A 13,124-nucleotide genomic window follows, 5' to 3' on the forward strand; every position below is an offset into this window, starting at 1 on the left:
ATTTAACACATACATAGTGAACATAGTGATATCACTACGTTGGACTCGCACTTCTACTGGCTAGCGCAACTGTGTGAGTAACTAAAGTGAACTCATTGTGAGCTAATTATCAATTGAAAATAAACTCATAATCAGCTCAAATTCAAACTCGTCGGGTTTATTGTGCTCCCTTCCAACTTGTGTCTACATTTCTCTACAAAGTACAAATGTTAAAAAAAAAAACTTTTTGCACTTAGTCTACAAATGACTTATCAAAGCAACTACAGTGAACTACTACAAAGTTCAAACATTTATTTCATTTACCAAACTAAAGTAACCGAACAGTCCCTGAGCTGACTGAGCCTAAATCCCTAAAACGTTGCTGAAAGGTAGAGTGTAGAGTAGACTATACGCATTACACTGTTACACACCTACTATACAGTATACACTGTAGTGACTGTACAGTCAGAGTGTACTGTACTGTCTGTACACCATGTCTTTTCTACAACTCTACATGTGTACATTATACAGTACATACTACATACATAGTGATGTACATACTGTTAGAAATTAAAATCAATGTTGATATGGCGTAATTTTGATTTAAATACACTATTTAATTTAAATCAGTTTTATTCTGAAAACACCGGAAGTTCACACTATTAACTTAATACTTTTATTCTGAAAAGTATTCACTTCCGGTTAGCATTAGCATGTGGCGAAATGCTAGGTTTTCAAACCGTGAATCGAAGGTGAAATGACATGTGATGTTGTACATGAGCACACTGGGATTAGCACTCATTTATTGACGCTGAATAACGTTTATCAGGGAATGTTTAAATAACCATAGACACCAGAATATACGTAAGTGCTAGTTTTTTTGCGAGTCCAAGTACCGTTTCCCGACGTTCCGGTTTTAACCGGACTTGAACCGAAACTTCAGGCAGAGGGTGAAAAGAGGTGCTGCAGCACAGACAGTATGAGAGAAATAAAGAGCTTTTTGAACATTAAAGCATGGAGACATGTCCCAGTAGAGACACTACATACTGATATGAACCTGATGAGCAGCATGGGGCCCCTTTAAGAGAGACGACACACGATACGCAGGGAGATCGGTGATTGAATAATATTGAAAGCCAGCGTGTGAGTTGTGGAAGAATAATCCGTGTCAATACACTAATTTCCTGTCATCATCACACACACACACACACACTCACACACACACACACACACACACACACACTCACTCTCACATACACATATACACACACATACACTTATAATTATTTTAACCTTGTTCACATTCTTGCTTTACTTTTCCTTGTTAATATACTTTTTTACAATGTTTTACTCTAACCTCTTATGGTTGTATATTTATATCTATTTGACATTGTATTGCATATTGTAACTTGAACTTCTTACGTTTATATACAAATTGTTATTCTCTTTTATTATATTTGATCTTTTATTGGATATTTTACATCACCTTATTATGTTTATATACACATATTTTTATTTTACTTTTTTATTGTAAATTCGTACTTTAACTTCTTATGTTCATATACCTACTTTTATTCTATAGGACTTCTTGGAACGATGTCTTCAATGACTTTAATAACACCGTTAGCATGTTGACGCATGACCAGCCGAGCCCATTAGAAACTGGGATAATTGTTTCTAACAATGTAATCATGCTGGCGTCGGAAAATGACATTAGGTTTCCTATCACGTCATTAAGGACACATTAACCACTTCAAATATTAAACACCCAGCAATTTGCAGCTCATTATGTGCATTATATAATTTCCTGATTATAAAATCATCATATTGCATTTATAAAGCCTTATGACCGCACGTTAGGAAAATATCTGATTAAAGGTAATTGAAGTTTAAAGTTTGATTTATAATTCTCACATTTTATGACTCATTTTCTAGCTTAGATAGGAGGATGGAAAAGTGTCGCAACATCAAGGCCTTTTCTCACACACACACACACACACACACACACACACACACACACACACACACCTCTGTATGGATAAGTAAGAGAAATCGAACTCTCTTGTGTTTGATATGAGCTTGCTTTCTACTTTAAGATTGTTTTCTTGCTTACTTTATTTCACGCCCCTGGCAAAATAGTAAGCCATTAACCTTCTATTTTTTAGTGGCTAAGCATACAAAATATTACACTTAAGAGTTAAGACCCTGGGGAAAATCTTACATGGACAATTTAGAATCAGCTCAATGACAAAATAATGTGTAGATATATCTTCAACAAAAGCACAAACTCACACTTGTATGCTTTAATTGTAAAAGCATTATCATTATAATATCCCCGTTAAGAGCTCCTCATTAAGAAGAAAACAATGTCTCCAAGTGTAGTCGTGACTGCGAATATTCCTGATAGTATATAAGGTATTGCTTCCTAGGCCAAAGAATGTGTACATGAAGCATGCTATAATATAGTGGGACGAGTGGCGCAGTGGTCTGTGCATCCGATCATCAGATCAAGGGGGGTGCTGGGGAACTCCAGTTCGAAACCCGCCGCTGCTGCGTCTGTAAAGCCGGTGTGTCCTTGGGCAAGACACTTCACCTGAACTGTGGGTATTGTCCACAGTACATGACCATTGCATGTATGTGTAATGTGTATTTGTGAAGTGCTTTGAGCATCTGGAAAAGCGCTATAATAAATATAAGGAATTATTATTATTATAGTCAAATATGCCTTAGACACGAGGAATAAGCGTTGGCAAGAACAGCGGCGAAAAACACGCCAGCGTATGTTATTAAAGTCATTGAAGACCTCGTTCCAAGAAGTCCTATAGAATAAAAGTAGGTATATGAACATAAGAACGCTAGTAGTAGTTTTAGTCGACGAAAACTCAAAACGTTTTAGTCCAGTTGTAGCTTTAGAGACATGTTTTGTATATATCAGACCTATAATATATTGATGAAAAAGAGTATGATAGTTGACCTTTAAAGTTCGATCACACTGAGAAACTACCATGGACACATTTTTTAACAGATTACATTAAAAATAAAGAGTAACGAACGTTGTGTTTCTTTCTGACATTTGCTTCGATATTAGATCTTAGGAAGCAACGATATGCTTTTTAAATCTCTATCCTTGTGTGGGTGGGATTTTCTTTTACATTTAGTCTACCGTGGTTTGCCTTGTGAAGGCTTTTCCCAGGAGAAAAGCACTTTTGTGCATGGGGTATCTTGAATCTTTTGATAATAACATTCTGCGACTCGAAGGCAGTGATCCAAGAAAGTCTTTAAATAACAGAGGAGATTTAAAAGTGGAAAATGCTGCCATTGAGCCAGAACTTTTAAGACTCTAAGGTTCCCTTATTGTAAAAAGTGCAATTTCCATGCCTTTTTGTTATCATAAAGCCGGTTTAAATGCTATATAATACTGTACATGTATAAACAATGGTCAATCCATGAAGAAATGCACATTATTCAGAAACTATGCATTCAAATGAGCCCTCAGGATTTTTTAAACATGCTAGAATGGCGTGTTTCAGACAGAGAAAGCATAAATAAGTAGTTGTTTGAACATAGAAAATTGTGCAGAGACCATAAAACTAGGGCTGTCAAACGATTACAAATTGTAATCAGATTAATCACAGCTTAAAAATTAATTAATCATGATTAATCACCATTCGAACTATGTCCAAAATATGCCATTTCTTTATGTATATTGTTGTGGGAATGGAAAGATAAATGAAAGAAGGCGGATATATCCATTTAACATACAGTATCTATGTTTATTATAAAAAATGTCTGTCAAAATGAAAGACAACCCACACACCTACCAATAATCATCTTATTTAATTACGTGTTGATTTCTATCAACACGTAATGTTGTATCGATGTGTATAGAGATGTACTACAGCAGAAGTATTCTCCGTCGGGACTTCCTGCAACAACACCACACCGTTATCTTGATTCTGATTGGCCAGAAGACATTATCAAAGATGTTCTATTGTAAAGACGATCACTACGTGACAATACCGTTTCTAGTCTTCGGTATTTCCAGACAAGTGGCTACTGAAATCAATCTTACTAACTGCTGTCTGTGCAATTTACTCCGCGAGTTAGCGGGCTTTATTGTGCTTACTTTAACATCATTTTTCAAGGTGGGGCTAAGCCATTTCTTGGTATGGCTGTAGCCTACCCCAGCCATACCCTGGCGCTGCCACTGGTGAGATGTATGGGGCGGGCCATTCTGCGCATGCGTTAAATATTTTAAAGCAATTAATAAAAAAAATGTATTACCGCCGTTAACGCGATAATTTTGACAGCAATACATACAACACAAGTTTGAACTGTCGGTCTGAGGTGTTAAAATGATTCGGTGATTCAGAAAAGAGAAAAATGTATAACAAGAGACAGAGGATGACCTATGTTTACTAAACAACAAGGGGAGATGGTTAAGGACTTGGACTCTTTGCCAAGAAGACATGAAGAAACAGATGGAGAGAAGGAGGAAATGCAAATATTCTTGATGTCTCTATTCAACGTGTCTGCGTCAAACAACTGTCTCTTAGCAAAAGTAAACGTGTTCCGATGGGCAGGTTTCTGTGCTTTTTATAAAACACTGTAAATAGTTATTTTCTCATGAACACTGGGTCAGTGTTAATTTTGGCAGCTATTTTTGATTTAGTCTTTAGACGAAAATGGTTATTAGTTTTAGTCACATTTTAGTCCTTTTTATCCTTCATAGTTTTTCGTCGACGAAAACTCAAAACGTTTTAGTCCAGTTTTAGTCGATGAAAAATCTTTACATGTTACTTTTAGTCATAATGTTTTCTCTCTTCAAACCAATTAAATTCAAATACAGGAATCTGAAATTGGAATCAAGGTCACAGCATCAAGTGTTGAAATTCGTAAAGCAACATTTCACTCTCTTAACACTTTACTTGTGTAACATCTAGGGATGGGTATCGTTAAGGTTTTTAACGGTACTACTACGCTTAAAATCTGTGCAAGCCGCTGCAGGGTGTCTGTTAGGCCCCGCCCCCCGCACACAGAGAGAGAGAGGCCCCGCACACAGAGAGAGAGGCCCCGCCCCCCGCACACAGAGAGAGAGAGAGGCCCCGCCCCCCGCACACAGAGAGAGAGAGGGAGAGAGTTAGGCCCCGCCCCCCGCACACAGAGAGACACAGGGAGATCGCTCTTCTGGAGTGAAGAGAGCAGAAATAATGATATTGCAAGTTAGAAACGTAAGATGCATTTCGACAAGCCGGACACTTGGGGAAAATATGCTGCATTTTGAATGTCCAATAGTCAACCATTAACACCTTAGTCTCGTCTCGTCAACGAAAACTAAATATACATTTCTTCATAGTTTTTATTATCAAGAATCTATTTTTAGCTCGTCATCGTCTCGTCTTAGTCATGTAAAAAAGGTAGTTGACGAACATTTTTCATCATAGTTTTCGTTGACGAAATTAACACTGCTGTGGGTATAATAATCGTATTTAAGGCCCAAACTTTGAGTGTATTGGTGTCACCATTATACATATCCGTTAAACTGCACACCTTGTTTTCATGTAAAACCAGTCACTAGCACGACTCTCTGTTCTTCTGAGTGAAATGTTGTTTTCTTTTCATTTAAAACCTGACGGAAGAGGATTGTAGCTCCGACACCTCTCACTGCAGGAGCGACACAGTTCACACTGCCATTTATTTCTACACAAACAGCACTTTTAAATCTATTTAAAAAGAAAGCACAGAGGTACAGTTTATACCTCTCCTGAGACGTCCTGTGTCAGACAAAACGCTCTGAAACTAAAATTACAGTCAAAATCTATAAAGAGATTGATGGGGCGGAAAAAAGAAACTCAACATTTCCTGTATTAAGAAAACCACAGGTGCATATTTTTGCTGTTTTATGCTTTAATAAATCAAATACAGGTTATCCCTTGACACTTAAAAAGAACATATTATGCATATGTTCAGGTGTATGTAGTGTATCTACTTTAAAGAGTCCTCTCCTGCTGATGTTCAGGTGTATATCAGTATGTAGTGTATCTACTTTAAAGAGTCCTCTCCTGCTGATGTTCAGGTGTATATCAGTATGTAGTGTCTCTACTTTAAAGAGTCCTCTCCTGCTGATGTTCAGGTGTATATCAGTATGTAGTGTCTCTACTTTAAAGAGTCCTCTCCTGCTGATGTTCAGGTGTATATCAGTACGTAGTGTTTCTACTTTAAAGAGTCCTCTCCTGCTGATGTTCAGGTGTATATCAGTATGTAGTGTCTCTACTTTAAAGAGTCCTCTCCTGCTGATGTTCAGGTGTGTATCAGTATGTAGTGTCTCTACTTTAAAGAGTCCTCTCCTGCTGATGTTCAGGTGTATATCAGTATGTAGTGTCTCTACTTTAAAGAGTCCTCTCCTGCTGATGTTCAGGTGTATATCAGTATGTAGTGTCTCTACTTTAAAGAGTCCTCTCTTGCTGATGTTCAGGTGTATATCAGTTCAGTATGTAGTGTCTCTACTTTAAAGAGTCCTCTCCTGCTGATGTTCAGGTGTATATCAGTGTGTAGTGTCTCTACTTTAAAGAGTCCTCTCCTGCTGATGTTCAGGTGTATATCAGTATGTAGTGTCTCTACTTTAAAGAGCCCTCTCCTGCTGATGTTCAGGTGTATATCAGTATGTAGTGTCTCTACTTTAAAGAGTCCTCTCTTGCTGATGTTCAGGTGTATATCAGTATGTAGTGTCTCTACTTTAAAGAGTCCTCTCTTGCTGATGTTCAGGTGTATATCAGTATGCAGTGTCTCTACTTTAAAGAGTCCTATCCTGCTGATGTTCAGGTGTATATCAGTATGTAGTGTCTCTACATGTCTCCATGCTTTAATGTTCAAAAAGCTCATTTTTCTCATACTGCCTGTGCTGCAGCACCTCTTTTCACCCTCTGTCTGAAACCAGAGCCCAGTCTGCTCAAGGTTCAAAGTGCAAGGCTTTTATTGATCATGTGTACATAGCTACAGTGTAGTTACTGAAAAAATAGTGCAAGTAAATATGAAAAGAAAAAAAGTGGAATAGTGCAATAAGAGTATATGCAAGTGACTGAATATGATATATTAGATAAATCATTTCTGAATTGCTGCCAGATTAATGTTGTGGATGTTGTTTCAAAAGTTCAGGTGATTAACAGTCTGGTTGTTTAACAGCTCTGATTGGTTAGCCAGCCGGCTCTATTGTGATTGGTCAACCGCTTAGAGATGTCCCGCCCCTTAGCCTATCACGTACAATGTGTTGGAACGCTAGTTAATAAAAGTGCGAGTATTACATAGTGATGTCACTGTGTTAGGGAGAGAAGGATTTTAGCCTTTTCAGACCATGTACATGCACAACAAAATATATAACACACTACAGCAAAGGGGAAAACTCCAAAAAGCATATCAGGTCCTTTTTTAAAACTAAACATCATCTGATTAGGTCTCAGGCCATTTTCTAATTGATTAATCTTGCTGCGGGCAGTAATTAGTTCCAAGATAGAAAAAAAAAAGGCCATGCTTAGTCAGTTTTCCTGTGCGCTCTGAAATGGATTTAACGTAGCAACATCAGGAGACTTGACTTTATGCATGCCAATTTTGTAAAGACCTCTTGCAGGAAAGAGATAACGCCACAAAACTGCAAAGTCATTGTCCAGAAGTGGTGCTACTGTTTATTATAAAGGACTACATTTTTGCTGTTGTACTTTTTCTACCATATTAAAAATGGCACTTCTTATTGACAGCAGGTAGTGGAAATATGATTGTCCGTTTGCATCCCATCTGCCTGTGGGCTGTGGAGGAAATAACGACATTTTAATGAGGTAGAATTAGCAACACCATCTAACTTCTCAATCCGTCATCCAGACTTGTTTCGGGGGAAAATGACAGGAGACATTTTGTCTAGCATGTAATTTGTTTTTTCCTCGACAGCAGTGACTTATGAGGGCTGTCAGTCAGGCAAACAAACTTCATCGGAGTCAGGAATCTGTTCATAAAGACGTGAGCCGAGAAACGGAGCGAAGCAGAGGAGGCCGCATTGTTCCGTTGCTGAGACAAATGGCTTTGCAAAGTTACATGTTTTGTTATTATTTGTCACTTTCCCTCTGCCAAAAACCGTCTGGAAATAGAGGCGTTGTATTTTTAGATGCAGCACTTTGTCAGTGCCATTCAAGGAAGTGTTTGGTTTCCAAGCCTGGATTTCTTCTTTAACTGTGGGGACATGAAGCTCTCCAATGCTGTGTGACAAATTGGAAATAGTTCTATTAAAAAAGAAAAAGATTGAAATTGTTGAAAAATCTGTTGCGAAACCAAACTTTGGTTTCGCAAAAGGTTGTATTTAGGCATATTGATGATCAGCGTTTCCGCCAGGGGGGCGTCTTGCCGTCATTTGACACCATTATTCAGCTGTGAGTCAGTGACTCAGCCCTGGTCTGGCGGAAACACTGTTAATGATACTAAGAGATTAGATTTAGATGTAATACTAACACCAACAAATGCTCACAAAGACAATGCTAACATGCTAATGTTAAGGGGGTCTTTTTTAGCATTTTAGAATTGGCTAGTTCCCTTTGAACACAACCTTTAGCTGAGGCTGATGGGAATGTTGTTTGTAAGTAAATGATCATGACTAGTATCAGACATATTTACATTTAGTGGACCATTAATGTCCATTACATGGCAGCAAGGCAGGTTTATGTATATACATTTAACTCAAAGTGCTTATATAAAGACATTCATTAAAAAGCCAGGAACATACAAATAAAACAAGCTAAAAGAGAATAAGACGGGTATTAAATACAAGAATAAAACGGCAAAATGAAAAGTCTTCAGCCTTGATTTAAAAGACTTGAGAGATGCAGACGGCCAGCAGTTTTCTGATAGTTTGTTCAAAAAGCATAAAGCAGAGTTCTTGCTGGTTCATAATGTAGGAGAAGATCAGAAATGTACTTTGGTCCATTCAGTGCTTTATAAACCTACTATAGTATTTTGAAGACAGTTATTTGACAGACAGGAAACCAAGTGGAAAGAGCTCCAAACTGGAGAGACGTGATGTACATCAAAGTGCTTGAGATATTCCAGTCAGAACCAAAGTAGTCGATTGACTTGTCCTTATTTTTATCTACATCGCAATTCTGGCTGAGGAAACAACGACAGAATAAAGCATTACTAAACCAGCCAAGAGTTGAATGTTTTCTGTATCAATTATTTGCTGTTCGAGTCCAAAAATAGCTCTCAGAACGGTGGAAAGCCCACCTCAGTGTAGAGTAGTTTCCCTGAAGTGAAACACAACATTTCTCGCCTTACTGTTTGTAGGAGGAGAAATGTGTATTCATGAGCAGAACTCCTGTGTTCATCATCTCATATTTACTTTCTATGTTACAGAATGCAGAGGTGTCTGTGTTCGAGGTGAACATCCGGTTTGTTGGAGGTCTGCTGTCCGCCTACTACCTGTCTGGAAAAGAGGTAAGAAAACCCACTGAAGCTTCCTGTGGAGTTTCCTCATGAAACTTCAGGAATATAGAACGCTGTGTCTTGACTGATTGATGAAACGGAACAGATGGTTGACATTAGGGATGCTCCGATCGCCAATTTCGGGGGCCGATCGCTGGAATCAGTATCGGCCGATACCGCCGAATGGGCGGGGCCTAAATGGAAGATTTAAACATCACTTTAAATGGAAGATTTAAAGTGATGTTTAAATCTTCCATTTAAACTCAGTTAATGGGGCTCATTCACTGGAGCTTCCACAAACAACAATCAACTTAATTATTACATTCAAATGATGTACATTATTCAAGTTTCTCTCTCCCCCTCTCCTGACAGCCTGTCAGTATCGTCTCATGCAGCTCACTGATCTAGTAATGAGTGACCCGACAGTGAAGAATAAATATGTTTAGTTTAGTTCCAGAGGTAGATAAAATAGCTAAGTGTGTCAGGTCTAACTCTTGTGTGTTTCGCTGCGCTCACCGGTCCGGCGGGCGGAGCTGCAGGATTTCTGCTTCACGTTGCATAGCGCTATTTTACTGTCTTTTTCGGACTTAAAAAACTGCCAGACCGGTGAAGCCATTTTGGCGAGCTTGTTTTGCCGCACACAGAGAAAAGTGTCATGTATTTTACGTCATGCGATCGGCTCTCGCAATCGGCATGTTTAGAGAGCACCGATCGATCGGTAGAGAGTGAGTATCGGCCGATCTCGATCGGTCACCGATCGATCGGTCACCGATCGATCGGAGCATCCCTAGTTGACATTGAGTGATTGAATGGGTGCTTTTATGTACTCAAAAATCTTTAGTTATATCTCTTTTAATAGCTTGTATCCAATCATCTTTTTGATAGGTATTTTTCTCGTCTAGTCCAATACCAATCAGTGTTGATTGCTTGAAAAGGTCCTGAAACTTTGTTCCTCTGAGCTTTTGTTTCATGTTGTGGCTGTGCAAAGGTTGAGGACACGGCAATGTTAATCTATGTATGAAATTAAAGGGATATTCTTCGTTTTTTTTTTAGATTTCTTCCCCCCAGGAACGTCCTTGCATTTTAGCAAGAACATCGGTAAAATGAAGGTTGCCTTCAAGGTGCCTTAGATATTGAAATCTGCCATTGTTTCACTGTTCTTTTATAGTTCTACCTTTTTTTTTATTTAAAGGGAATGCAAAGGTGGTACTCGATAGGCTTTGGGGCATGAGTCTGTTCTGTAGAGTTAAATGATTCAGGAAAATGAGAAAAGAGAGGGATTCCACCGGGCTTATTGTGTTTCTTATCGTAGCGCCAGTCCTACAATATGTGTCTAAATCTGCTTGGTGACAAGAGGCTGTGAAAATAATATCAGCAGGGTATTACACTCGCATTTCAATCTGCCAATTCAGGGACGTCTCTTTTCCTTTAAATCGTCTCTACTTTCTGTCTTTTAATTACACGCCTCAGTGTCTTAATGTATAAGACATTCGCCAAATAACTCTTTTTAAATCCACCCAAAACCTGGTACCTGGAAACGCTTTAAAGTTTATATCTGTTTCTATACTGATATCACTGGAGGGATTTTCTCCGAGTCACTTTTATCTTCTCTGCTGTTGACTGCTGCTGTAATCTGTACTTGTATACACACACACACACACACACACACACACACACACACACACACACACACACACACACACACACACACACACACACACACACACACACACACACACACACCCACCCAGGTACTACTATCCTAATCTACAGCATCATTGTAGCGCTGAGCGAACCAGAGCTGTGAGGCTAAGTGCTTCTTTATTAGCAGGAGAGATATCACGGGAAGGATTCAGACTGGGAGCTTTCTGATATCGAACCCTTTTCCCAACCTCAACGAGTCTTTAAATGCTTCAGCACACAGAAAATCTGCAGCAACATTATTTATTATTAAGTGCTGGATTTTTTTAAGGCTTTTGGCTTTAAATTGGTACACTAACAAGAGCAGTAATAGTTACTTACAGAACACTTACCATAGCAAAGTTGTTCAAATACAAATCATTATTTAACAAGTTTAAAGTTGTTAGGCGCTACTTTAGCTTCTTTATTTTAATAACCAAAGTATATTATTCATTCATCATTTACTGTAATTATCACAGCCAATATGCAAAACCGTATAACACAAATCACGTAAGTGTTTACAGTCATTTTAAGTGGGCCCTAAATGTCAGTAAGCCTGCAACGGACACACATTTAAATTAACTTATTATTCTGCATATTAGTTTCAGGTTTTTTTTTTTTTTTTTTTACCTTTATTTATACAGATAAAATCCCATTGAGATCATTGATCTCTTTTCCAAGGGAGACCTGCTCAAGTAGTTCCACATGAAACATAAAAGCATAAACAGAACAACAAAAGGACATCATACAGCATCATTTACATAACTATCCACATAAACAGGTACCAATAGCTTCTGATTGACTAGCATCCAACCGAGCTTTAAAAACATTTAGTGGCACCAGATTGTTCAGTTTCCATTTAATTTGCAGACTATTCCAAGACAGAGGAGCTGCGCATCTAAAAGCTGTCTTCCCTAAGACAGTCCTAGGTGTCATGAAAGCCCAACTGTGTGTTTCTAAAATGTGTTCTTTGTCCAACAAAAAGTATAAAACTCAAATGAATCCAGTTATCACATAAAGAGAAAGAACAACTGCACATATTCATAATAAAAAATATAAACTTGAACAACAGAAGTGAGGGATTAGCATTATTGTTTGAGGTCAATATAAAGAAGTAGTGTCCCTGAATTTAAGCCATGTCATACATTTACAATCAAGATTCTTATGCATAACCAGCCACTCATATTCTTAGAAACAAGTGACGAAAGGTGGACAATATATATGAAATGCCACCAAACAATTCCTCAGCAAAAAGCTTTTAATACCGTTTATAATAGACAACAACATGACACAATCATGAGAAATGTTTGGAACGCTGGAGGCCAACTGTGACTCATCATTTCTCAGCAGTCGCTCTTATATCCATTTATTCTTTATGAGAGACTTCAAGATTTCCTCCAGCATTTTATGTCAGCCTTGAGAATGCCGCCCTCCCCTCAGCGGCAGGTCAGGGTGGCGTGGAGGAGGGTGGAGGGATGGATGGATAATAATAATAATAATAATAATAATAATAATAATAAAGCTTTATTTATATAACACTTTTCATACAACACATGCAGCTCAAAGTCGTGCTTTACAAAATGACAAATCACAAGTTAAAAATAAACAACAAGAAATTCCCCTCAGATTATTTGTTAAGAGCTTTAAAAAGGTACATGCAGCAAAATATAACATGTTGTCAGGTTAATAGACACAAGGAGGTACAATGTATGATAAAACAAATAAAATATAATATGGTGGATGTGGTTGGATGGATGGATGGATGGAGGTGGATAGATGGGTGGATGGATGGATGGAGGTGGATGGATGGATGGATAGATGGATGGAGGTGGATGGAGGTGGATGGATGGATGGATGGAGGTGGATGGATGGATGGAGGTGGATAGATAGATGGCGGTGGATGGATGGAGGTGGATGGATGGATGGAGGTGGATGGATGGATGGATGGATGGATGGAGGTGGGTGGGTGGATGGATGGATGGATGGAGGTGGATGGATAGATAGAT

At 38.4% G+C, this 13,124-nt stretch overlaps 1 protein-coding gene across 1 annotated transcript in view; it reads left to right on the forward strand.

Moving 5' to 3' along the window:
• man1a1 (mannosidase, alpha, class 1A, member 1) overlaps positions 1-13,124 on the forward strand; it is a 210,799-nt gene that overhangs the window by 79,110 nt on the left and 118,565 nt on the right. The window contains exon 4 of the mRNA XM_034076387.2: positions 9,370-9,450. Within this exon, the coding sequence (XP_033932278.1) occupies positions 9,370-9,450 (81 nt within the window). The remainder of the gene's footprint in view (positions 1-9,369; positions 9,451-13,124) is intronic.

Source organism: Pseudochaenichthys georgianus, chromosome 24 (genome assembly GCF_902827115.2).
Source record: "Pseudochaenichthys georgianus chromosome 24, fPseGeo1.2, whole genome shotgun sequence".
NCBI classification, from domain to species: Eukaryota; Metazoa; Chordata; class Actinopteri; order Perciformes; family Channichthyidae; genus Pseudochaenichthys; species Pseudochaenichthys georgianus.